This window comes from Suricata suricatta, chromosome 7, assembly GCF_006229205.1.
Source record: "Suricata suricatta isolate VVHF042 chromosome 7, meerkat_22Aug2017_6uvM2_HiC, whole genome shotgun sequence".
Classification (NCBI taxonomy): domain Eukaryota; kingdom Metazoa; phylum Chordata; class Mammalia; order Carnivora; family Herpestidae; genus Suricata; species Suricata suricatta.
This window is the reverse complement of record NC_043706.1, coordinates 33,068,518-33,095,178: the sequence shown is the minus strand read 5'-3', so window position 1 is coordinate 33,095,178 and position 26,661 is coordinate 33,068,518. Positions and strand designations below refer to the sequence as shown.

General features: G+C 56.5%; 1 protein-coding gene across 1 annotated transcript in view; it reads left to right on the top strand.

Annotated features, from left to right (window-relative positions):
* TEAD3 (TEA domain transcription factor 3) overlaps positions 1 to 22,943 on the top strand; it is a 23,914-nt gene extending 971 nt beyond the window's left edge. Inside the window, exons 3-15 of the mRNA XM_029943161.1 lie at positions 21 to 194; positions 9,371 to 9,622; positions 11,317 to 11,381; positions 17,125 to 17,187; positions 17,960 to 17,971; positions 18,555 to 18,692; positions 18,803 to 18,852; positions 19,440 to 19,501; positions 20,167 to 20,300; positions 20,469 to 20,642; positions 20,864 to 21,004; positions 21,088 to 21,240; positions 21,420 to 22,943. Coding sequence (XP_029799021.1) covers positions 21 to 194; positions 9,371 to 9,622; positions 11,317 to 11,381; positions 17,125 to 17,187; positions 17,960 to 17,971; positions 18,555 to 18,692; positions 18,803 to 18,852; positions 19,440 to 19,501; positions 20,167 to 20,300; positions 20,469 to 20,642; positions 20,864 to 21,004; positions 21,088 to 21,240; positions 21,420 to 21,533 — 1,532 coding nt within the window. The 3' untranslated portion in view covers positions 21,534 to 22,943. The remainder of the gene's footprint in view (positions 1 to 20; positions 195 to 9,370; positions 9,623 to 11,316; positions 11,382 to 17,124; positions 17,188 to 17,959; positions 17,972 to 18,554; positions 18,693 to 18,802; positions 18,853 to 19,439; positions 19,502 to 20,166; positions 20,301 to 20,468; positions 20,643 to 20,863; positions 21,005 to 21,087; positions 21,241 to 21,419) is intronic.
* Positions 22,944 to 26,661: the final 3,718 nt, after the last annotated feature.

Below are 26,661 nucleotides of genomic sequence, written 5' to 3'. Positions count from 1 at the left end.
CCCGGCTCCTCAACACAAACTTTCCGTCCCGCTCGCCTCCCTCCTCCGCGCCCGGCGCCTCCCGCTCCGGCCCGGCTCATTCCGCACATTCCGGCCAGCCCCCTCCCGAAGACCCCCCTTCCCCGGCCCCCCTCTCGGCTCTTTTGGGCCCGGCGGAGCGGCCCGGCCGGAGCGCCCCCCCGAGCTCGGACCAGGTAAGCCGGGCGGACGCCGGGAGGAGGCCCTGCTGGGAGAGGTGGTTTGGTTGGCTGGTTCTGGATTGGAGGGGTACTCGTGGGGGGCTGGATCCCCTAACTATTGTCCAGCTTGAGCCTGAGCCCCGGATCTGGGTGCCGGGAAGTTTAGAGGGAAGGGGGGTAAAGCTCTCCGGGAAGCCCCGCCCACACCTCCCACCCCTACCCCTCCGCGACCCGGACGAGTTGGTCCGGGGAGGTCGGGGAGCGGGGAGATTGTCCCCGGTGCCATCGTCTGTCCCACCGTCCGAGTTTGGGGTGCTGAGGCTGGGGCCTGGGGGTCGCACGGTTTGGCGGCCCTGCCACTGGGGAGATCGTACCCAAGACTCTCAGTCCCGGGCCCCGGCCGCCCTTTGGACTCCCGGCTCACGCTCTCTCGGAGCCCGCCCGGCTCCAGCTCCCAGCTCCAGCTCCACGCAGGCCTCGGGCCCGGCCTCCCGGCGTCCAGGCCGGCTCCTGCGCGCGGTGCCTGTGGCTGCGCTCGATTGTGGAGGGTGACCGGGAGCAGAGCTGCGCGCCCTGGGCGTGTGCCCCCTGAGAGGCAGGGGCTTAAGCTGTGTCCAGTTCTGCCGCTGTGGGTGGAGGTTCGGAGTTCCAGACCAGGGCTCTAAGTGCCTGGCTCCAAAGGGGGCTGGTTTGGGGGCCTTATTTTCTCTACACTTCCTTAGAGCCCTTGTTTAGGCTTTAGAGGGTTTGAAGGAGGCTTGTTCCTACCACCACCACCATTGTCTGTCATGCCCTCTACTCCTGCCTGGGGAGGAAAGGCCAGGAGCGCCTGTCTGCATTTGGTTTTCACCTAGCCAGGCCCTGGGGAAGTGTCACTGAGACCCCACGCTGTCGCCTTTTGGGGAGCGAGGCCCTGATCCAGGGCTCAGAGAGTCTTTCTGGACAAGAGAGAATGAGGCCTTGAGGGAGGGCTTCTCAGGGGGGCACCTCCCCCTGTGCTTTCTCTCTCTCCAGGTAGAGGCAGAACCAGGTCAGGCCTGGACTTGTAGTCCGGGAAAGCAGGGGATGGGGGGAGGGACTGGACACAGCTCTAGGGGCTGGGGCTCATGGCGGCTCTGTTGTATCCCATCTCTTGTGGCCTGGTTCTGTGTGTACATGTTCCACCCAGTGCAGGGGGCGAGGACTCCTCCTTGGTTAGCATGTCGGGGGCAGCCTGGGGCAAGGAGCATATCCAGAGTCCCCCAAAGTTGGAGATTTGGGAGAATTATGTTCTCTTCCCTTCCAGATTCTTGTAGCTCCATTTCTAAGACCACCCCCCCTCCCATCCCCCCCGCCCCGGAGGATATCACTTCAGGACCTGGTTCTCCGATCTTCTGGACCTTCTGGATCCTTGCTCACCCTGTGGAGTATCTTCTGTCAGGGGAGGGTGACTTCAGGGGCCCTGGGTGCCCCCTCTTCAGGGAGAGGCTAAGAGCCATTTGGATTTTCAACTTCATGAGCCTTCCCCCACTCCCCTAAGGGAGGGAACATTAATTAATGCTAATTAGTGCATTTGGACTGGGGAATGGCTCAGTGGGATGGTCAGTGATTGACAGGACAGAGCTCTGTGTATGGATGTCTGTCTGTCTGTCTGTCTCTGTGCATCCTGGTCTGTGCTCCTGCCCTCACCCTCAGGTGTGTAGACCCTGTGCATTCTGCCAGTTGAGGAAACATTAAAACGAGGAGGAATATCTCAAAGAGGAGGTCAAGGAACTAGAGCTCTGGTCTCAGCTGGACCTTTAACCACCTTTGTCATCTTGGGCCTCAGTTTCCCTGCTCAGAACAAATGACTTCTCAGGTCCCTTATCTCTGAGCACCTTCCAGAGTCTCAGTCGTCTAGTCAGCTGGCCTGCCTTCTCCTTCCGTTATGGAACATGAGCCTGGTGAGGTCTGGAGAGGTGAGTGGGTGATCCAGGGGCCTGAGGAAGAAGGTGAGGATAAACCAGGGGGTGACTGGGGAGTCTGTAAACCAGGCGAGTGTGGCTGAAAGGGTTGCAGGCAGCAAGTGGCAGGGGACAGGGAAGCCAGGCAGAGCTGAGGGAACTCGTCCTCTGAAGTGGCCCTGGGGTCTGGCAAAGGCAGCCGAGGTGAATAGTGCTGAAAGGTCACTTGGATGGCCTGCCCCACAGCCTGACTCCCAGACCCTGCTAGGGGCTCGGAGCGGAAGCTGGAAGGGAATGGAAGCTATCAGTCCCCCCTCCCTCCTCACTTAGGAAGGGATGAGGAGCTGAGGGGTCCACCCACGGTGAGGAGAGGGGAAGGGATCTGGGGTGCCAGCTCCCAAGGAATCGGGGAGCCACGAGGGCTCTTAACACTGCGGCATTCCGTGGAGAGAGCTAGGAGGTCGCAGTCTCTTCTTCCCACGTGGGGGCTGCAGAAGCTGTGGGGTCTGAGGGGTGGCCTTGAGGAACCAGGTCTCCGTGGACCTGTGGGATAGCCCTGGGGCCATGGCGGAAGCTTCTCTGGTCAGAGGTCAGCAGATCACATTCAGGCCTGTCCTCAAGGCCTTGCCCTGGCTTCACCTCTCTCCTGGTGTTGTGCCAGCCTAGGCTTGTCTGCAGGAGAGGTGCTGCCCCTCAGAGGAGGCCCCAAGAGGGGAAAGGACCCTGTCCTCGAAGGGTCCCACGGGAGGCCAGAGGCCAGAGAGTCCTGTTGAGCCTCTGGTCTCCCTAAAGCCTCAGCCCTTGAGGTTTCCTAGAGTGCTGATTGTTTCCTGTGCTCCGTGCCAGGCCCGAAAGGACAGGAAGTTGTAGAGGGAAATGAGAGCCCAACCGTGTGTGACACTGGACGTGTGTGAGAGAGGCTGAGTGGGACATTCTGTGTGGGTGACACCGCGTGTGCGGGGGGGGGGGGTGCGTGTGTGAGAGAACTGGCTAAAACCAGTTTGTGTGCCTGCCTGTGAGGCCGGACTTGTACACGAGGGAAGCCGTATGTGACATTGCCTGTGACCTTGTAACACTCGTGTACATGACTGATACAGTGTGTACGTGGGAGCCACCATGCACAACACGCTCAGCGTGCGTGTCAAAGAAAGCCATGCACTCGGTCCCTGTGTGTGAGTGGCCATCACGGGGGACGTGTTTTATGGAAGACCCGACAGCGGGAGCCTGTGTCTGACACTGGATGGGATGCTCAGATGCGGGAGGGACACTGCGATTGTTTGATTGTGTGTGTGCGCGCGCATGTGTGTGTGCCACATTTGGCATGATGTGCAATGCTGTGGTGTGACTACGTGTGTGTGTGGGTGTGAACAGCATACAAAGGAGCCTCAGGTGTGTAGGAGCCCTGATGGGCTGGGTGTGCCAGTGTGTGTGACCCTAGGAGAAAAACTAGGAGAGGCCGTGCTGCCATGGGGCTGAGGGGCGGTTGTGAGGAGTGGAGTGGGAAGTAGGGGTGTAGGTGAACCCAGGCTTCAGACCCTGCCTGGCCAGTGCCACGTGGGACGGGAAGTGCAGGGCGGGACTGGGGCGGCACTCTCTGAGGTTGCGTGGGGTCATGGGACAGTGTGGGTGATATCCGTCAGGGCTGTGCCAGGCACGCTCCAGAGACCACATGTTACAAATTGAGGGCCTGGACCCCGATTCGTGGGGCAGCCACATGGAGGAGCATGAAAAAGCTAATGGTTAAAAACAAAGAAGGAAAGTCCATAAATGCCACTGAATGGTGCACCTAAAGACAGTTAAGATGGTGAATGTGATGTTCTATGTGGGTGACCATGGTAGAAACTTTAAAAAGAAACAAAGGCTAGAGATGCAGGTAACAGTGACTGTGCAGGACAGTGGCCGGTGGGGGTGGGGTGGGGGACAAGTGTGTGCCTGAGGGAGGAGGGCCAAGAGGAAGCTTGTATGTGTTTATAGAGGACACTGTGACTCTCATACTGGGGGGATTGACCAAGGCACTGGTGGCAGCACAGTGCATGACATGACGTGACACAGGGTACTAGGTGGGCCATGGTATGTTAATGGGGAACTGGGAAACCCACTTGCCCAAACTATCCACTGGCTGCCTCCCTGCCCCGCCCCCCCCCCGCCCCCCCAAGCTGGATCCCTGGTCTTCGCTGCAGTGGGACAAGATGAGGAGACACAGGGTGCCTGGCTGGCTCAGTCAGTGGAGCGGTGACTCTTGATCTCAGAGTTATGGGTTCGAGTCCCACGCTGGGTGTAGAGATTACTTGGTTTAAAAAAAAAAAAGCAGATGAAGAGACAGGACAGAGTCCCAGAGTAGGGGCGAAGGGAGGTCTGGGCGCTGGGCCCCTTCTCTCTGTGGAGGAGTGAGGGCGCTGAGACTCTACCTCCCACTCTCCTACATGGGTTGCAGGGGTGCAGTATAAGGACAGCGAGGATGGAGGATGTGCTTTGGAAGAGGAAGTCTGGGGGGCTGCCTGCCTCTTCTGCTCCCCAGGAAGCGTAGGGGTGGGTGCAGAGAGTCCTGATTCCCAAATTGGAAGCACATTAATAAGCCGAAGAGAGGGGAGGAGGCCTCCCCACCTCCCTCCTAGTGGGCTCTGCAAATTGCTTCCTCCTGTAAAAATCTCTACCCTGCTCCAGGGAGGAGGGTACTCCCTCCCCAGCCTGGCAGGGTGTGGCCACTTGGCCGGGTCCCTCAGGGGTCCCTGTGCTGGGGGTGGGGGAGGCAGACCCCCCCCCCCCCCCCCCCCCCCGGCGGTCCCAGCCGGAGCACGGCTACTTCTAGGGTGGGACCTTCTGGCAGCTGGAGAACAGCTGGCCCGGCTGTGGGGGCGGGTGAGAAGGAAGCAGGGAAAGGCAGAGGGGGCGGGGAGGCTCCCTTAGCCCTCAACAACTGCCCTCCCCATCCTCAACCCCCTGCGGGTCAGCCCGGCCCAGGTTTGGGGGCGGGAGATTGGGGGTGCAAGCGCCGATTTCACTACTCTTGCTGCCTTCGGAGCGATGTTCTGACTAACAAGCGAGAGCACTGGCAGGCCTGTGGTCCCTGCAGGAGTGGACAGTGGCGGGCCCCTAGACCCAGTACAGTCCCTGGGCTAGTCTGTCTTCCCCATGGGGCTGGTATGGAAGGGAAGGGGCAGGGGGATGTGAGGACCACACCCACCTGCCTCCACTAGCCTTGTCTGAATCCCCAGTCCGGGCAGAGAGCTGGGGGACCTCTCTCCTCTCCTCCCTTGAAAGGGAGTTGTGGGGCTGGCTGGTTTGGAAGCCTCGGGGCCCCATGGGGGTGGGGGCCTACGGCTGCCCAGCTCAGGCCTCCCGTCCCTGGAGCTGTCCAGCCGGTTATTCCAGCAGTCTGGCCCCAGGGTGGGGAGTGGGCAGCAGGGTGCCCCTTATCTCCCCCAGGGCCCCAAAGCCTGCTCACCCGGCCACCTAGCTCCTAGCTCCCATCCCTGCCACCACCCAGAGGCACCTCTGACCTTAGAAGGCTGAGGGACCTGAAAGAATAGAAGCCGGAAGGGCTGGTCAGACTGAGGCAGAGTGGGCCACAGCCTGCGGCTGTGATGGGCCACTGCAGAGGGAGCTAGGAGGTGGTCCCTCAGAGGGACGGAGCAAATGAGACAGGAGTGGGATGCCCCGGGCATAGCCCTGTAGTGGCTTCCCTGTCACTCCTGTCGTCCAGGTCTGTCCTGAACTCAGGGTCTTTCTGTTGCTGGCTCTCTCCCGTCCCCCACCGCCCGACTGTATTGATATTTCCCCTTCCTGCCCCTTTTGCCCCCCTCAGCTGTGTACCTCTGTCTTCTTGAATCTTGGTCTCTGTCTGTCTGAGTCTATTAGTCACTGTCTCTGGGTCAGGCTCTCTGTCTCTCTCTGGCACCCTCCCTGGCCTGTCGGCCTGCCTCTCTCTGGATCTCTCCTTCTCTGGGTCTCCTTCCAAGGTTTTGTGGGGGGTTTGTCTCTTACTCTCTGGGACCCTCCTGTCTTCCCTGTCTGCTTTCTTGTCTTGTCGGTCTGTTGGGTCTGTCTCCCTCTACTTTACCACACCCCCAGACTCTTCCCAGGCTCCACCCCTTCACCCCTCCCTCGAGTCCTCCTCCCTATCTCCCACCCCTCCTGGTGACCCAGCCCAGCAGGCAGAGGCCCTGGACGGCTGGGTGAGCCCCAACTAGCAGCTGGGGAGATGAGACCCTGCCCTGGGCTGCCTCTCACCCCAGGGCACCCCTCTCCCTTCCTCCCTGCACCGGGCCTGAGCCCCACATGCGTCCAGACTGCAGTCCAGACTGCAGCCGTCTCAAGAGCCCAGCCCCAGAGCTGGGTACCCCCCCCCCCAGGGGGGTGAGGGTCCAAGGCTCTGTCCTCATCCCACAGCAGTAACTCGGGGAAGACCCGGGAAGCTGGCCTAGACTCCTGAGCGCTGCCCTAGGACAGAGACCCCAGCTCAGCCCCTGCGCAGCGCAGCTACCGCTCGCCATTGCCCACGGGTGTGCCCGGGCCTGGGGGTACAGAAATTCTCATTTGCATGTCAGTGCAGGCAGCCACCCAGAGCACCTGCACACGTGTGCTCTTGTGCATGGCCATGTGGGGTAGGGGTCACCTGTGGGCCCCCGTGTTGGCGTCTGTGCCCCCAGGAGCGTTCCTAGAAAGTGAGTCTCGCCTGTGCCTGTGAGCCAGCGGAAGGGACAGGGGTCCCACTGTCTCCTTGACTCGTCCTTGCAGCCGCCCCCTGGGCTCCCCTCCCCCTCACCAGCTGCCAGCGGTCCCAGCCAGGGGCCGCCGCCCCGCCCCCCCCAGTCTGTCCCAGCTCCCAAGCACTGCTGTGTTCGCCATATTTGGCCACAGTGCTCCTGCGGGGGGCGGGGCGGGGCTGACATCACCCTGAGAAGGGGGGGCCACCGCCTGGAAGAGGGGAGGCGGGCAGAGACTTGGGGGAGGCAGGAAAGTTGCTGTGAAAAGCCTGGGGCTGCCAGGGCCCCCCATGCCCTGGGCCCCTGCTGCTCTGCGGGAAGCCTCAGGAAAGGACTTGGGGGGAAATGGGTTGAAAAGTCTGTTGGGAGGGGTCTTAGGGCACTGTAGCCCCTCTTCTGCCTCCCCTGGGTAGCCTGTGGTGGTGTTGGATCTGGGAGGAAGCCCTGCATCTCAACTACCTCAATATGGGAGTCACTGGGTCCCCAGAGCCTCTGCCCTCTCACATTTTGATTCCAAGAACAGGGCCTCAGGAGTTAAGAAGGGGATGGGGGCATAGCTTCCGGTGAGGAGAGACAGCAGGGAGTGGAGGAGTGTGGCCCTCTCACAGGTCAGGAGTGTGGCTTCTTGTCTCCCTGGCCGCCCCTCTAGAGTGGGGGAGCTATTCCTCGTGGTCTTGAGGCCTCACAGAGAGAGCTGCGGCCATGTGGGCATCCTTGAAGCTGCCCCAGCTACTTGGGCTGGGGGGAGGCCCCTGGTCTGGATCCCACTGGGTGGGCCCAGGGCGGTTGGCAGGACAGCTGGGCCTCCTTTCTTGCGCAAGGTGGCGAGGTTTCTCAGCTTCATCCCCTCGGTCGAGGGACTGAAGCCAGATGGCCTGCACTGAGAACCCAGCTCTAGCACTTACTAGCTGTGTGTCTGACAAGTTGCTTAACCTCTCTGTTCTTTGGTTTCTTCATCTATAAAGTGGGAGTGGTAATACTCTCTACTCCATAGGTTATTTTTTTTTAATATTTATTTTTGAGAAAGAGAGAGAGAGAGTGTGAGCAGGGGAGGGGCAGAGAGGGAGGGAGACAGAATCCGAAGCAGGCTCCAGGCTCTGAGCTATCAGCACAGAGCCTGACATGGGGATCGAACTCACGGAATTATGAGACCATGACCTGAGCTGAAATTGGACACTTAACCGACGGAGCCCCCCAGGTGCCCCTTATTAGTAGTCTTATGTCTATATCCTTCTGACATTCAGGCCTTCTTAGCCCTCCCCATCCCTTGCCACTAGTGACCCTCTTCAAGCCTCCCTAAACCGGTGGTCCAGGAGAGGACCCCTACCCATTTGGCAGGACCTGGAATTCTTGTCTCAGGGGAAAGAATTCCCTTCCCCGGGCTTTGGAGGCGTCTCCCACATCTCTATCCTACCCTGCATGCCCCCCACCCTCACCCCCTCCCTGCTATCTGCGGGCCAGAGCAAAAGCCTTGAATGTAGCAGTCTTGGGCTCCAAGGCTCCCAGGACCCTGATATAGGACCAGGACCCGGCCAAGCAGAGCCTGAGGCTGAAGGGGGCTGGGGGTGTGCCTTGGAGCCGTGTGTGTTGGGGGGACTGCCGGGTGTGGTCTGAGTTAATAACCCAGCCTGGCGTGTGCGGGGAGCTCAGAGTTTACAGAGCCCTGGCCCATCTGCGATGTGGGCCAGGGCAGGGGCAGGCGTGTGGGTGGTTTATGGGCTGCTGTGGGGCCGGGAGGTGCAGGAACAGGAAGTGGGATGGAGGAGCCGGTGGGGTTGAGCAAGGCTGTTGGCCAGGCACCTCTCAGCTGCTCCCTTGCCAGCCAGCCTCCCTCCCGCCTCGCAATTCCTGGGACAGTCCCTGCCCCCATGTTTAGGTTCCTTGTGAGTTATCTTTTAGGGAAGTTGAAACCACACCCTTCCTGTGTCTGGGACCCTCCCCATCCCACACAGTGGGTCTTCAGCAGGGTTGCACTGATGCAGGGGTGGGGTGGGGGAGATTGAGGAGAGGGCCGTCCCTGGTTGGGGATGCCTGAGACCTGAAGAGGAGCAGCCCCTCTGAGAGCTGCAGACACGCCTTGCCCCGCTCCCGTGTCTCCTCTCTCTGCCCATCACAATGCCCTCCCTCGGCAGCTGCACAACCTTGGGAGCCTCAGTCTCTCGTCTGAATAATGGGCACCAGTCCTTGCCCTCCCTGCCTTAGTGTTGAGCCTTGAATGAATGTGACTGTGCTTCTTACCCACAAAAGTGCCATGTAGATACCAGGCATTATTATCGTTGTTGTCATCGATCGCCACCAGTATTACATCTTGAGTGTGATGAGTCAGGCCCTGGGGGTTGGTACTTTGTCGTGATCTCATTTCCCTCACCACCTCAAGGAGACCTTTTCCTCGGCTTATAGGACTGTCTTATAGGACCGGGCTCAGAGAGGTGATGTAGCTCTTTCAAGGTCACACAGCACCAAACACACCTAACCCCTGGTTACCTCCGCCCTGCCCCTCGGGTGGGAGATTGCTGTAACCTGGGGGAAGCCTGGCCCTAACCCCTCTGTGTCTGTCCCACAGGCCCCGGCCGCCCAGCGGGCTCAGGCCCAGAGCCCAGAGAAACCAGCACAATAGCGTCCAACAGCTGGAATGCCAGCAGCAGCCCCGGGGAGGCCCGGGAGGACGGGCCTGAGGGCCTGGACAAGGGGCTGGAGAACGACGCGGAGGGTGTGTGGAGCCCCGACATCGAGCAGAGCTTCCAGGAGGCCCTGGCCATCTACCCGCCCTGTGGCCGCCGCAAGATCATCTTGTCAGACGAGGGCAAGATGTACGGTGCGTGTGGGGAGGCACGGGGACACTGGACAGCGCTGGAGAGGCGGCCTGGCCCTCCCGGCCCCTCCCCCTGCTCTCTGCCCCCTCACCCAACCGGTTTGGCGAAGGCCTGTGAGGCTGACACGGGCGAGTCTGGGCGTGTGAGCCTGTGTGTCTGGGTCCTCCTCATAAACAAGCCAGGCTGGAGTGAGGCCCACACCTTGACACCCCCCCCCCGCCCCCCTGTCAGCTCCTCCTCTCCTCCCCCTGCTGGCCTGCAGGTTTCAGGGTGACTCAGTGGACACAGGAAACTGGGTCAGTCCAATGTGCTCCAGGCTAGGCCTAGGACAAGGTTCCTCCCTGCCCAGGGTGTGGGGAGGCCCCAGCGTGAGACCTGGGGTGTCCTATTGGCCAGTTCCCTCCAGTAACTGGGAGCGGGACGGGGGCGCCACAGGGTGGTGGAGGGCCATGTGGCCACTAGGGCCCGAGAGACCGGGGACACCTTGATCCCTCCTGCCCTCCGGGCCCGCTCTTGGTCACCTTGCCCATCTCTTGCCCCCAGAAGGGAGTGTCCCCCCTTGTCCAGCCCTGACAGGGCTCTCCCAGAGCTGCATTTTTGGGATAACTCAACCCTTCTGGGCCTGGCCCCCTGCCAGCTCCCTCCAGCCCTCCCTGACAGCTTGTGGCTGAGTGGGGCAAGCCCTGAGCCCGTCCCCTCCCAGAGGCCACCACCATGGTGGGGGCTGGGAAGGAGACAGCTGGCCCAAGGGGTAAGGGCTGCAGTGTCCCTTGTGCCTGCCCTCTGTGCCATGTTCACCCTAGCCCCAGAGCCCACTCGCGGGCAGGCAGATGTTCCGGGACACCTCCGTGGGGCGGGGGCTGCCCGTCCTTGCTGGCACCTCCCAGATGGCTGGGGGCAGCCCCACAGGGTATTTTTAGACAGGGTGGAGGGAGTGGGGTGGAGAGGGGCAGGCAGGAAGGGAGGGGCGGTGGGGCCAGTTCTGTCATGGAAGAGGAATTTGGAGAATGTGGCCCTTCTGGGGAGGTGATGGGTTTGGGGGCCAGGGAGCCTGGATTTGGGGCATAAAACGTATTGGCTAAGCATCTGCCAGCATCTCAGCAAGGCAGGAGAGACCCTGGTGACCCGTGACATGGGGGTGACAGGCTCAAGGACACAGTGATGTGCTCAGTGACATCTTGACACAGGCTGTCAGTGCAGGAGGTGTGGTGGAAAACACTCGGTCCTTCCTGCCTGTTTGGGGTCTGTCCTCGTGGCTAGGAAAGGAGCCCATCCGGAACTCCGTCAGACACCCATGGGGACGTGGGCCGCCTGCGGCAGGCCTCACACGTGAACACTGGTGACGGGCACCGGGAGGAGGGAAGTGCTGGGGCTAGGAGTGAGCAGCCCGGCTGGGCTGTCAGGTGGCCTGACCTTGCCCCACCTTCCCTCCTCCCACTCTGTGCCGCTTGCCCGTACGTCCCCCAGCGAACAGCCCCCTGGGTCCTGGGGCAGTGCAGGGAGCATCTGGGACTCCCCCCCACACTTCATCTGCCCTGCCTGTGCCCTTGCAGCCGGTTGGAGTGAAGAGGGTTGGTGGAAGGAGCAGAGAGCAGTGTCGGGAGGCGGGGGTGGGGGGTGCGCTGCGGGTTTCTCAGCGTGGGGCAGGGAAGGGAGGGTCTTGGCCCCTCTTCATTTTTCTCTTGCCCCGATCCAGGTCGAAATGAGTTGATCGCACGCTACATTAAATTGAGGACTGGGAAGACGCGGACGAGAAAACAGGTAGGGAGGCATGACCGCTGCATCCCCTCTGCCCGCCCCCCCCCCACTCCCCAGGCCCCTCCCTCCACTCCCCAGGTCTCAGAGAAAGGGGCCCTGTCCTCTCTGGCCGGCCACCACCCCGTGGGACCACCACCACAGTGTGTGGTCGCTGCAAGAGTGGTTCACTGACCAGTCAGCGGGACAGACGGTTGCGGTGACAGATGAGTGCTGAGCAGGGCAGCATGGCCAACAGAAGAGTGTGCGGCCAGACAAGGGTCTGCCCTGGAAGGGGGAGGGGGAGGGAGGAGGTGTCACCCAAGATATCTTAAGAAGGAATTTGGGATTTAGCCAGGCAGAAAAAGGGGAAAGGATTCCTCTAGGCTGAGGAAGTTGGATATACATGTAATAATTGTGAACCCATTCAGGGCTTACTCTGTATTAATGTATTTATTCCTGATAGTAACCTTATGAGATAGGTATAGTCATTCTCTCCATTTTGCAGATGAGGAGACTGAGGCATGGGGAGGTTAAGTAACTTCCTCAAGGTCACGTGGCTGGTAGGGGGTGGATCCAGGACAGAACCCACTGGGCAGGAAAGAGCCATCAATCAGCAGTGTGGTGGGTGGAGAGAGGGGCGGGAAGAGCTGAGGATGGTGTGAGGTTGGCCTGAGGGACAGGTTTCCCCTCGGGGCAGCTGGGTCCAAGGAAGGGAATAGAACAGGGAGTGGCAGGTGGCAGCTGTCTAGGAATGTTGGCCCTGGAGCAGCTGGGGCAGTGGATTAGGGAGGGCCAGGCAGAGGCATGGATCTCGAGCCATGGCGGCCTGGATAGTGGCAATGGTGAGGGGAGTGGTGGCAGCAGGGAGACATGATTGGGTGGCGCCTCGGGCCAGGGAGGGCAGCCGTGTGCTGACAGGAGCCCTGAAAGGGAGCTGGTTGGGTGGGTTCCTTGTGGGGTGCCGGGGAGAGGGGCAGGCTGGGCGCAGGGACGGGGGACTGGAAGCCAGCTCTGCTAACCTCCCTGGCTGGTGGGGTTTGGACCTTGTACCCACCTTCCTGGATCTCCATGACAAAGCCGACCTGTCCCATCCCATTGTCTCAAAGGAAGGTTCTGAGTCCACTCCTTCAGTGTGGGAGCAGGAACCTCCCCTTTTTTTTTTTTAATGTTTATTTTTTAGAGAGAGACAGAGTGTGAGTGAGGGAGGGGCAGAGAGAGAGAGACACAGAATCCCAGGCAGGCTCCAGGTTCTGAGCTGTCAGCACAGAGCCCCGACACAGGGCTTGAACTCACGAACCTTGAGACCACGACCTGAGCCAACTGAGCCACCCAGGCGCCCCTGTTCAGGCACTTATTAACCATTCTCCCTGGGCCAGTTCGTACTGCACCGCATTTAGTCATTTAGTGAATTAATGAGCTACTACTCTATTCTAGGCATTAGGGATGCCTCAGAGAACCAGACAGATAAGGGCCCTGTTTCCAGGGCCCTGGGACTATCAGAGGTGCTGACTAATCATGCCTGTAGGTTCAAGTACCCTCACCACTACCTGCAGGGAAGGGGTGCTTTGCCTCTCAGGCTCTGTTCCTCTCCCATTAAATTAGCGAATATGTGAAGAACAGAGTGGGCACTGTGGAAGAATTGCTGCTGCTATACTGTCTTTATAGGCAGAAAGCCAGGGCTCCTGACTGGCTCGGTCAGAGGAGCATGTCACTCATTCATTTTTGAGAGAGAGAGAGAGAGCACAAGCGGAGGAAGGGCAGAGAGAGAGGGGACGGAGGATCCAAAGCGGGCTCTGTGCTGACAGCCCAGAGCCCGATGCAGGACTCGAGCCCACAAACTGAGAGATCGTGACCGGAGCCGAAGTCAGATGTTCAACTGACTGAGTCACCTGGGTGCACCAGGAGCTTGTGACTCTTGATCTCAGGGTGATGATTTTAGGTCCAATGTTGGGTGTAGAACTTACTTAATTAAAAAAGAAAAAAAAAAAGACCAAACAGAAAGCCATTGCAGACACAGGAGAAGGGCACTGTCTCCTCCTCCTCCCAAAAGAAGTTTATAGGAATGTGTTTGTCAGAGTGGGAAGGGGTCAAGGGACCCTTAGGCTCCGTCGCTTTGACCTGAGGTGTAGGGAGGGTGGCAGGGCCTCTCGATTTAGAGGAACGTCATGCCTACTCCTGGCCGGGGAACCCAAGAAGGCTGGCTGGACAGTAACGTGTTACAAGCCAGCTGGTGGCAACCTCGGGATTTAAAAATTCTGTCATTTTGCAAGGGTGGTATTCCTATACCTTTATTCTTTCTTAGAACTCTGATACCTAATGTCTCCTTAGAAGAGGATCCACCCCGGGGTGCCTGGCCAGCTCAGTTGAAAGAACATGTGACTCTTGGTCTCAGGGTTGTGAGTTTGAGCTCCATATTGGGTGTGGAGATTACTTAAAAAAAATAAAATTTACGTTGCCTGGGCGGCCCAGTCAGTTGAGCGTCTGACCCTTGATTTTGGCTGAGGTCATGAGCACATAGGTTTGTGGGTTCGAGCTCCGCATCAGGCTCTATGCTGAGCCGGCTTAGCATTCTCTCTCTCCCCCTCTCTGCATGCATGTGCACAAAATAAATAAATAGACTTTAAAATAAAATAAAATAAAATAAAATAAAATCTTTATTTTTTTTTTAATTTTTTATGCTTTTTATTTATTTTTGAGAGACAGAGAGAGACAGCTGGAGCAGGGGAGGGTCAGAGAGAGAGGGAGACACAGAATCTGAAACAGGCTCCAGGCTCTGAGCTAGCTGTCAGCACAGAGCCCGACGCGGGGCTCGAACCCACGAACTGTGAGATCTGACCTGAGCCGAAGCCGGATGCTTAACCGACTGAGCCACCCAGGGGCCCCAAATAAAATCTTTAAAAAATTGATGTATGAATGGACAGACAGACCCAGCCTCTGGTACTGAGGACAAAGCATGTCTTTCTGTGTTGCAAAGAGCAACCAGATGACAGGCAGGGGGTTTTCTGGGGTGGTTTTTATTTTACTTTTGGCTTAAAAAATGCAGTTTTTGGGTTCTTACAGGTAACATACAGCAATTAATAGCAAGTACAAGGCCTCCTCGTTGAAAAAACAGCTAAATATCATATTGGGATTAAGTTCCATGTGAACTCTCGGCTGTCACCGAGTTGGCCTTTCGGCATTGGTCCTCTGTGTGGAGGGTCCAAAGCCTCCTGGCAGTGTAGCTTGGTGGTGACGTGAGTGGGCTCTGGAGTCTGGTCACCTCGGTTCAAATCCCAGCTCTAGCCCCCAGCTGTGTGGCCTTGGAGAAGCTGCTTCACCTCTCTGTGCTTTGGTTTCATCATCTGTAACTCGAGGGATAATGTGAGTGCTGACTTCTAGCGTTGCTGTGAGGATCAGATGAGGTGTGTGTACAACGCTGAGAGCAGTAACCGCTGTGCCCGGCAAACATCACTTCTTGTCATGATACAAAGGGATCAGTGATCTTGCCGGACACGTGTCTGGCTCCCATGCACAGTGAGGCGGTACAAGGAGCACCCAGCCTGGGTCCTAACCCAGGGTTAGCAGGGGGCCGCCTGGCATCACTTACATAGCAACTTGCAGTAAGTGATTAAAAAGAAATAGAAACAGTTTCTTTGTGGGGATGAAAACAACTTGCAAAGAAAGCCCACAGCCAGTGCTGATAATGCCTGCGTGAAGCCGCCTGGAGGGATCTGTGACCCCTTGTGTTTCGTGGGGAAGCAGTGACCTTTAGGTTCTCTCAGGCTTAGGGTCAGAGCCTGACAATGCGCTGGAGAAGAAATGCTATTAAGGGCACCTGCTGTGTACATACGTACTTGAGAGCCTGTTTGGAGGTTCCAGCAGGGGAGGCAGCTGCTCGTGTACCCTTGACCGAAGACCAGTCCTCCTCTGTCGGGGATGGGCGTCCTCTTCGACCGAGCGCGCAGCTCCGGGAGGGACGCACATGGAGCGGTGAGGGAGGAAGGGGGCACCCGCCGAGCCAGCCAGGTCAGCCGAATCAACCCTGGCGATCAGTGGGGTGACAGATGTCGCAGCCAGATCGCCCTCACATCCCATACATGTCTGTCCACAGAGAAGGAAGGCGTGCTGGGGGAGGAAGCTGAATGAGCGAAGCAGGAGCAGGGCCAGGCCTGGTTTTGTAGGATGGCAAGTGTTGGGGTTGACACAAGGACTTCGGCAGTGATACAGGGGAGGTCTTTCATAGAGGATGTGGCCTCGATGTATAATCTGATGGCCAGCAGGAGCATTATGGCCACTGGTGATGCCAGTCAGAAACAAGTCTCAGGGCACCTGGCTAGCTCAGTTGGTAGAACATGTGACTTAATCTCAAGGTCATGAGTTCAAGCCCCATATTGGGTGTAGAGATTACTTAAATACATGCATATGTACGTATGTACATACATCTATTCTAAAAAGAGAGAGAAAGGGGCACCTGCGGGGCCCAGTCAGTTAAGCATCTGACTTTGGCTTAGGTCATGATCTCATGGGAGTTCAGGCCTGGGCTCTGTGCTGACAGTGCAGCGCTGCTTTGGATCCTCTGTCTCTCTCTCTCTCAAAAATAAAAAAACATTTAAAAAAAAGAAAGAAAAACAAGTTTCTCCTCTGAGGACATCAGAGAGAAAAAGTCATCCTGTTTTGGAAAAATTAAAAGATCCTGGGTTAGAGGCAGCACTGCTCCAGGGCCCATAACTTGAACACAGACTTTGGGCTGGATTTTAGTCCTTGTTGATTGATTGATCGATTGATTATTTATTTATTTAAAAGGTTTTTTTTTTGAGAGAGAGAGAGAGAGAGAGAGAAAGAGAGAGCATGAGCAGGGGAGGGGCAAGGGCGTGGGAGACCCAGAATCAGAAGCAGGCTCCAGGCTCTAAGCTGTCAGCACAGATCTGGCCTGAGGTGGGGCTTGAATCTACAAACTGCGAGACCATGACCTGAGTCAAAGTCAGACATTTCTTGCTTTTTTTTTTATGTTTTTTATTTATTTTTGGTACAGAGAGAGACAAAGCATGAGAGGGGGAGGGGCAGAGAGAGAGAGAGAGAGGGAAACAGAATCGGAAGCAGGCTCCAGGTTCTGAGCTTAATCAGCACAGAGCCTGAGGCGAGGCTTGAACCCACGAACATGAGATCATGGCCTGAGTCAAAGTCAGAGGCTTAGCTGACTGAGCCACCCAGGTGGCCCAAAGTCAGACATTTAACTGACTAAGCCACCCAGGTGCCCCAAATCCTTGCTGATTTGGACCTCTTGTGCAGTGAACAACCTATACTACTGTACATGGTGGTCCTGTAGACTACCATAGGCTCTTGCTCAAAACAGGGCCAAGAAGAGAGCAAAGAACTGGCAGGGTTCAGGGTCTGCTCACAAGGGCCCCATAACTACCCCCAACTTCCATTTGGTCCCAGAGATGAGGGCTGGGATGCTCCTTGCCTACGACTGCCCCATGCCGTGCCTCCTCACTCTCTGTGTTTTCCTCTCTGGCGGGGCGCGGGGCGGCCCCTAGGTGTCCAGCCACATACAGGTTCTAGCTCGGAAGAAGGTGCGGGAGTACCAGGTTGGCATCAAGGTATGTTGGGCGCCTGACTAGGGCCTCCAGTCCCTCCTCAGCGCCCCCACTGCTATCTCTGCACAGCTCAGGCCTCTGCCTTGGCTGGCCCTCTGGCCCCACTGTGCCTCTTTTCTGGCTGAAGCTCTGTTCTTGCCTCTTCTTCTGCCCTTTCTGCTCTTTTTCTCTCTTTCTTTCTCTTTCTACAGGTCTCTAGCCACTTGCAGGTTCTAGCCAGGCGGAAATCTCGAGAGATTCAGTCCAAACTCAAGGTAGGGGATCCCCTGCCTCTTGGCCTGGCCCTGCTGTTTTCTGAGCCCAGCCCAGGGCAGACGACAGGTGGCTGAAGAGTATGGATGGGTGGAGGCTGTCTAAGAAACACCAACAGCAGCAGCATGAAGTCTAACGGCCACTTCAGGCTGCAGAGGGCCACAGCCCCGGAGACTAGGCCGAAGCCCAGGGGGACAACCAGCCTTACAATGAGAGGGGCCACTGAGGCCCACCTTGCTTCTTCATTTTCCTTTTTCTCCTTCCTCCGAATTGCTGCTTGTTAATTGCATGGGGTCTTCGTGGGTCTGGAGGGGAGATGGGGGGCGGGTATCAGCTGGCAGAGATGTTGTGCTGGGCATGGCTGTTACTCACATTGGATGCTCAATCCTGGCTGCCCTACAGCCCAGGATCCCAGAGCATAGGGCTCAGGACCCTACGGGCTGTGTCTTCTCCCTGCTTCATAGCCCCCCAGCAGGCTGAGCCTGTCACTCCAGGCTCCGTGCCCGTATCACAGCTCCAGAGGACTTGGGCCGCCCCCAAGGGCACCAGCGTGGTCCACCCTCTAGGCCTCCAGCATGTCCTTTCCAGGGCACGCCCAGCTAGCAAGCTGTTGCTCCGGGTAGCAGTGGGATGGGGTGAGGGTCCACAGAGGCCTCTGAGCTCCCCTGGGTCCCTCAAACCCGAGAGCCAGGTGGGAGGGTGAGAGGACACGTCCCCACCCTACATCACCCTCATGTGTGCCTCTTCTAATCCACACCTCCCTCTCTTTCACAGGCCATGAACCTGGTAAGTAGCCTGCCCCTCCTGGGGGGGGGGTGATGGGGGGATAGCACCTAATACAGGGTTTTCAAATCAGGAATTGTGCAACCAACTTAACAGGTTTGCAACCAGCATGTTTTGAAAAAGAACACTTGTAGCGGTTCTCAAACTTGGGCATGCATCAGAATCGCCTGGAGGGCTGGTCGAAGACAGATTTCTGGGCTTCACCCTCAGAGTTTCTGATTCAGTGCGTCTGGGTTGGGGCCTGAGAATTTGCATTTCTAACAAGCTTCCAGGTGATGCTGGTGCTGTTGGTCCACGGACCTCACTTTGAGAACCACTGGTAAAACAGAATAGAAAATAAGAGTGTGCAACACACAGCATAAGGGCAAGTGTTTGGGTATATACTGGGTTACGGAATAAAATAAAATTATTTCTCCCCAAGGATTGTGCTCTGAGGGGTGATATACACTTAGGAGACAGGCCCAGGTAGGGGCTGGGGCTCCCCTGAGCCCCACATAGCAGAGCGTGAGGGCCTGGGAGGGGCCAGAGGCAACCCCCAACCCTGTCTCTGGCCCGGCTGGCCTCACACCGCCTCTCCCCTCCCCAGGACCAGGTCTCCAAGGACAAAGCCCTCCAGAGCATGGCATCCATGTCATCTGCCCAGATCGTCTCTGCCAGTGTCCTACAGAACAAGTTCAGCCCGCCCTCCCCTCTGCCCCAGGCCGTCTTCTCCACTTCTTCTCGGGTACAGGGGGCCTGGGAGGTGGGGCTGAGGTGAGGGAGTGCCTTCAGGGTGGGGCTGTGGTGGGGATCCTGGATGCTGAAGGGCCCCCGGGCTTTGTCCCATCTCTGCAGTTCTGGAGCAGCCCCCCTCTCCTCGGACAGCAGCCTGGACCCTCTCAGGAGTGAGTACTGTGGCACATCCTCCCGCACCCTTGTCCCTGACAGTCACGCTGGACTTCCCCTCTGATCTGGGTTCCAGCAGCAGCTGAGCAAAGTTTTAAGGCTAAACTAGAGGCTGAGAGCGCCAGCAAGAGGGCAGTGCAGCTGTCTGCTCATTCCTGTGTGTGTTCACTCATCAACCCCCTCCTCGCTTGTCACCTGTCCTCCAGTTCTTTCTCATTCACTTGCTCTCCCAGTTGGTCCCCGAGTCAGCATGTCGGGTAGTCGATCAAGTGAGCTCAGTCCCCTCAATTCTAAGAGGACTTTCATCCTCAAACACACCCTCAGTGTAACGAGCAGCTCTCAGGGTGAGGTCGAAATGCTACATTAAATGTGCACATCAGCTGTGAGATGCAGCAGGATTTCATGAACGCTAGAATGTGGAGAAAACAAAAAGCTGGTGAGTTAGCTTGTCAGTGTGCATTTTTGGGCCTTTGCAGAAAGGTTGGGTGGCCCTCTATTGGGACCAGATGAGACTCCGAGTGACTGGACCAGGTAGAAGGTGGGGTTCAGGGGTGACCCTCTAACCAGGCTGTGTTCCTGTCTGCAGCATCAAGCCCTTTGCACAACCAGCCTACCCCATCCAGCCGCCCCTGCCGCCAACGCTCAGCAGTAAGTTCCCCACACAAGACTGCGGCCACCTCCTCCGCCCTGGCCGCAGGGGCTGTGTTCGCCCCGGGAGCGGGGAGGGGCTGGTGTCTATCAGGGTTAGGCCAGGCCGGGAATAGGCCCCTTAGCTTCTACAGTGTTGCCTCCAGAACTTTGCTACTAGAACACACCAACAAAAATACTACGTGTGTGTGTTTATAAAATTCTTGTGTGGAAATACACCAAAATCTTAATATAATTTCACTCTCCGTAGGTGTTGGGATCCTGGGTAATTTTTACTTTCCCTTTAAAAAAAATTATTCATTTAAGTAATCTCCACATCCAATGTGGGGCTTGAACCCATGACTCCGAGATCGAGTCGCATGCTCTTCTGAGTCAGCCAGGCACCCCTATTTTTCCCTTTTTACTTGCCTGTGTTTTCTGTTTGAATACACATTAATGGCGATCTAGAAACCCCACTGATGTGTACTGCTGGGGCCACTGCCAACAGTTGTGCAGGCTGTACACTGTGCAAGGAGCTGTGGCAGGAAAGTCAAACCCAGCCCGGGTTCCTACCCAAAAGGGATGCCATTTTCCAGTTTGCACAGTGCACTGTGCAGCCGGAGGCAGCTCTGTGTGTAACCACGTGCACACAGCCATGCAGATGAGGGTCCATCTCGCCCTCCCAGGTTACGAGCCCCTGACCCCGCTCCCCCCAGCTGCTGCCTCTGTGCCCGTCTGGCAGGACCGCACCATCGCTTCCTCCCGGCTGCGGCTCCTCGAGTATTCTGCCTTCATGGAGGTGCAGCGAGACCCTGACACGGTAATGTGCCTGGAGCTGGGTGTGGGGGGTTGTGCAGTCATGGAGACCCCCAGGCATGGAGGTCCAGGGGCCTGGGGTGGGGAAGTCAGGGGGCGCCTCTGTCCCATGCGGCTCTCAGGCTTGCACACTCGAGTGCCTTCCTGACCCAGTGCTGGGCCCTCCCCACAGTACAGCAAACACCTATTTGTGCACATCGGCCAGACGAACCCTGCCTTTTCGGACCCGCCTCTGGAGGCTGTCGACGTGCGTCAGATTTATGACAAGTTCCCAGAGAAAAAGGGGGGACTGAAGGAACTCTATGAGAAGGGACCCCCTAATGCCTTCTTCCTTGTCAAGTTTTGGGTGAGCCACCCTCTCTGCTCCTGATCACACCCTCCCCTGAGATGTGCAGTGCCCTTGGTCCCCCCATCCCCCTTCCCCTCTGACCCCTGCCATCTCTGCCTGTGGCCTGTGGACAGAGTGCTGGGGACGGGTCCTTGGGCAAAACACTGCTGTGGCACGTCCGGAAGCCTCCCTCTGGCCTCTGCCCACACTGGACACCATGCTTGCCTCCCCGCATCTAGGCTGACCTCAACAGCACCATCCAGGAGGGCCCAGGAGCCTTCTATGGGGTCAGCTCTCAGTACAGCTCGGCCGACAGCATGACCATCAGTGTCTCCACCAAGGTGTGCTCCTTTGGCAAGCAAGTGGTGGAGAAGGTGGAGGTGAGTGGGGGCCCTGGGCGGCACGGGGGGGCCGGGAGCTGGCGCACCAGGTGACACTCACTCCCGCCCCGGGCCTTCGGCAGACGGAGTACGCCAGGCTGGAGAACGGGCGCTTCGTGTACCGCATCCACCGCTCCCCCATGTGTGAGTACATGATCAATTTCATCCACAAGCTGAAGCACCTGCCGGAGAAGTACATGATGAACAGCGTCCTGGAGAACTTCACCATCCTGCAGGTGGTGGGGGCAAGGGGCGGCAGGGGGTGTGGGGGGCACAGGGGCCTCAAAATGGGGGTGGCCAGACACATTGCTCAGGCGAGGAGACTGCTATCCAGAAAGAAGAAGGGTCTTCTCGGCCCCTACACCCTGGGGCCCTGTGCCACCTGACCCTTTGAATCCTTCTGCCTGGCCCCCAGGTGGTCACGAGCCGGGACTCCCAGGAGACCCTGCTTGTCATTGCTTTCGTCTTCGAAGTCTCCACCAGCGAACACGGGGCCCAGCACCATGTCTACAAGCTCGTCAAAGACTAGGCTGCCCTCTGCCCGCCCCCTCCACCAGGATCCAGGATGAGCATCTGTTCCACACCTGCCTGGCCCTCCCCCGAAATCTGGGATTGAGGACTCCCTCGCCTGCCAGGCCTCAGGCCCAGGACCCAGGAGGCCTCCCTACCCACCCCAAGCACACACACTCCCTGCCACTGTTCTGCGCTTTAATTGTGGGAGAAGAGAGGAGGGCTCAGTGGTGGGGCAGCCTGCCAGAGATGCTGAACATCGCCCAGCTCTGTCCAGCTTCTGGTGAATGGGAGGACCCCTTTGGGCTCACACACGTGTGGCCAAGCAGGGGAGGGTAGAATGGAGACCAAGGGAGTCAGACTGCAGAGGCCTCAGGAAGGAGAGTGTCGAGTTGGGGTTAGGTTGAGAAGACAGAGGGGCCCACGCTTTCTTGTACCTGCTGTGTGCCAGGCCCGGTGCTAGGCCCCATGCGTACCAAGTGCCTCTCAGACTGTGTGACGCGAGCGTGGGTCATGGGTCTCGGTGTCTCACGATGTGCTAAGACTCGAAGTTGAGCCATTCGTGCAGGGCGGGGGCAGAGTTGGAATTCTCACCCCGGGCTCCCTGTCCCCAGAGCCCAGGTTTACACTACCTCCCTGGAGGGGATGGGAAAGAGGGTCTGTACTGGGAGCTGGGGCCAGCCAGGTTGGGAGCCTCCCGCCAGGGGAGCAGCTGCTCTGACCAGGCAGGAAAAGAGCAGCGGGTACTTGGCACCTGTTAGGTGCCCTCTGTTGGTCCCTGTGCTGACTTCCTCCACACTGCCCTGGCCCACGTCCAGTGCCTGAGCCCATCAGCAGCTTCCTGATGGGAGAAGGCCCCCAGGGGCAATCTCCAAAATAGCTTGGAGGGTCAAGTAGGAAGATGGGAGTCCCAGCCTCTGGGTAGACTGGTGTCCCGGGGACAAGGGGTAGCAGAAAGGCTTTGATATTTTCTAATGCCCAAGACTTGGGTTTGGTGAACTCTTGGTGGGCACCAACTCCCTTATGTTTTTCTCCATCTCAGTCTCCCAGGCCTGGGACAGCAGCTCCCCAGAACCAGTTGTGGGACTGAAGGTTAACCCTTCCCCTGCTGGCCCTTCCCAACACCCAGGCCCCTCCACCAGCTTGGCCTGTCTACCAGCCTCCTCTGGGCATTCATGAGTTTCATATGAAGTACTGTGCCCCTTCCCTTCCTTACACCGCCCGCCCCTGAGCTTCCTGAAGGTCCTCACAATTTGCATATCGCTCAGGCCACTTCCAAACCCAACCTAGGTTTTATAATGTATATTATATTTTTTTGTGTATTTTTTAAAATCCAGCTGTGATGGGTTGTATGTATCATAAACATGGCGTGGGGCTGGGGCAGGGGCCCTCAAGGCCCAGCTCCTGCTCCAAAAAAAAAAAAAAAAAATTAAAGTTATTTGTTTGTGGGTTAGTTGTGTGACCAGCGTGTGCTAGACCTTTGTGGGTTGGATAAGCTTCCAACGGGTGGTATGCTAAGTTAGCTCTTCGTGGGTCACCCCACCCTACTCCGCCTCTGCTGGGGGGCCCCCAAGCCATACTCGTACTCAGGGTCCCATGAAAGTTTTGCAGATTCCCTTTCTCCCACCCCCTCCTGCCAGGAGTTGAGTGCTGACATGTGCCCAGTACTGGCCTAGGTTCTACTGTTGCACTGTCTCTTTGAAGTGACCTGCCCAAGGTCACACGACTATGGAGATGGGCCCGCTAAGTCCCCAGGCTTCGTGGTGGCTGCCACTGCTTCTCTGTCCTGTCCTCACTGTACACCAGAGAAGAGCCTCAGGGAAGAAGAGTGCTTCCCCAGGTGGATGGCTGCTAGCCGGGGAAGCCAGCTTCCAACCTGCCTGCCTGGGAAGGTCCTGCTCTCCCCTCTGAGCCAACTTGTGTTCGTCCAGCAGGGACCAGAGTGGGGATGGGAAGGAGACGGTATCCTCAATGGATATGCATTGTTTATCTGAAATTCAAATTTAAATAAGCATTCTGTATTTTCATGTGCTCAATTTGGCAACCCTACTCTAGAATCTCGAGATCATTCTGGTCCAGCCTCCAAATTTGCAAGGGGGAAACACTGAAGTTAAGTGCTCTCCTCACTTGGCAACACCAAGATTTGAATGTGGTCGGCCTGACTCCGAGACCGTGTACCTAGTAGACTATTTAGTCTGGTAGTTTTTTTGTCTTAGTCCATAGCATTAGATGGCTGGCCCAGACTGTCACTTGCAGGATGAGGAGGGTCCCTGGAGTCCCAGCCAGGCGGTTATGGGTCCTGGAGTCAGAAATTGGTTTATGAAGGACCCACCATGTGCCCTGCCTAGGACTGGATGCAAAATCCCATCTCTGGGTTTAGCAGGTCATTCTGTCTACCGGACGCTTGAGGCATCATCATGTGTGTTGTTGCCTTCCCAATCCCGGAGTAAAGAGCAGTAGACAGCCTTGAGAGGATTTAGAATCATGTAGGTCTCCTGCAGAAAATTCAAGTGAGATATGGCTGGCCTCCTTGCTGGTCTCTCCGCCCCACCATCTCCCCATCTCCTTGCCCCCACAGGCCAGTGTAAGAGATCCAGATGTGGGCAACGACTGGTTTCAAGGTCCCAAAGTAAGGCGGGAATCAGTAAGCAGGGGAGTCTTGTGAGCCTGAAGCCCAGACTCCTGGGAGTGGCTCTTACCTGCTCAGGGTCCTGTGGGAAGCCGTGAAGGGCCAGGATGGCTGGATCCCTGAGACTGGGACCGTAGTACTGCCTTTCGTGCCCGTTTCTGTTCTAATGTTCCTGAGTGAGGAATGCCATCTTTTTGTAAATTCTACAGTCAAGGCCCGGGTGCCACTTTGAGGTTTCCTAGGGGCTCTTTATTTTCTATAGTGCTAATGCTGGAGAACTGGGGCTCCCAGATAGCTGAACCCTGATTTCTCAGGTGCACACTAAGCTTTAGACTGATCATCCCAGAGACAGGAATTTGAGGCTCTTTATTGTGCTGCCGTGGATCCCCGAGAGCAAGCCCCACGGCTGTAAACAAGTTCCCCACAGCCAGGTAGACCCCACTAGGGTCAGCAGTTTAGTATAGTTGGCTTTTACAGATTCCTAGCCCAGTAAGTAAGGCTTAATAGAATGGGTTTGATTTAAATCCAGGTGATTCAAAGCAATCCAGGAAGACTCAAGTCCCTAAGTATTTCTAAAACACCCATTCACCTTTCTCTAGAGTGTCCAAGTTTTTAATCCTTGGCTCATTTCAAAATGGAGGGTGTGGCTAATATTGAAGCCACCTTGTTCTCCCCATTCATCAGCATCTAAATACAACTGAGCCAGATAAGCAGATTCTACGTACTGGGTACTGGGACTGGAACAGGACTGGAACGTTGATGTAGGTAGCCACACGTGACTGCCATTCAACAGCTGCTGTTTTAGTACTAAGTGCACCGTGCAAGGCATGTAACGCCTTGAAGTCGGCACTCCTGCCTTTTAGGCTGGTACGTCAGCTGCAATTTCAGATGGAAAAACACCTTAGAGAATAGACTTGCTCAACCTCACATGCCTTATGAATGAGGTAGCTGGTCTCTTTGCACCCAACAAATAGTGGAGCACGCACAGGGTCACCAGAACTGCATCTAAAACCCTCGGCTCCAAGACATTGCTCAGGAAGGCACCACTGCTGGTGGAACAAAGGTCCCTCTGGTCTTAGGCTCTGGGGTGGTTTGCAGTCCTCAGAAGCCCTGCCCACCAGGGGCCTCGGGATTGGCTGCTAGAGATGCAGCTGGGACCCAACTTAGCAAACTCCAGAGGGGACTTGTTTTGTGCTTCCGCTTTTTCAGTTGTATTTAGTGCCTGATTTGCAGCAGTGCAAGAGGCCAGTTGTATTTACACTTGTCATTTTTGATCACATTCCTCTAGTCATCGGAAGTATCAAACCTTCTCACCTTTAGTATTGCCTTTTTTCTTCTGGTTACAAACATTTTAGAACTCTAGGAAACCTCAGATAATTATTTTACTCCATGAGTTAAACACGGCTAACTCTCCATTAAGTAAACTTCTCATCACTTTTACTATGCGTAAAATCTAATAAAGTTCCAATACACCAGCTTCTCCCCCTCACCTATAGGGAACATGACATGCCTAGGTATTTTATCATTCCTCTATTACCATGGCAATAGCCCAGAGTAGGGAGCAATTCTAGGCCTGTTAACCTTGAGAACCCATATTCAGGGCTCATCACAAGAACAGACTACAGCTATTTTACCTTGTAAGCAAAGTTAGGGACAGTTACTACTTTAACGGTTCAAGCTTAGTTCAAGAAGACAGATTTTTATTTATGCTTTGAATTAGCCTTCCAGCTGTATTAAGAGATGGAGAGATGAACCTATTACCAAAGTTAAATGAAGCAGGTGCAAGTCTAATGTTAAAATCACAGGTTATTTCCCATACCAAAACCAACTTTCCCATACTGTGTATTGGAGACCAGAACAGGAAACTGCTTACTTTGGGTCAGGTGGCGGCAGAGCCTACCCAGTACAAAGGGCCTAAAAGCTTCCACAGCCGGATTCTACCTGCTTGCTAAGCTCCCGCAGAAAACAAGGTCGATGAATTACAATACTGTACAGGTCTCCTACTTGTGTCCTCCCAAACATCTAAGAGTAAATGACTACCCCTGAATATACAGTATTCATCTTGGGGTCACAAGCAAATACTGGATAGATCAGGGTTGCAGACCAGAATCCAGGAATCCAATCTCCATTTGGGACATTCCTTGTGATCCCTATAGACTGAGCCTAAACGCACCATTTAGAGGAGCAAATCCAAACAAAAAAGCCCACAGAAAGAACCAATGGTGTTAAAGGGAAGGAACTTCAGGTCACAGGTTAAGCACACTGCCAAGGACAGAGTCAATGTCCTCACTGTGAAGGCCCTAACCAGAATCACAGCAGGCTGGAGTCCTAGCCCAGCTGTGCCCCTCAGGGTACAGAAAAGCTTCAGGCCTGGTTCAGAGCCCTACTGTCATGTTACAAGTATCCAAGAGATCTAAATAATCAGACCACATGGTTTGGAAGGTAGACAGAATGCACTTCCTGGTTTGCAGTATGGAGAATTGACTAGCCATCACTGGGTCCAGAAATAGCTCATCAG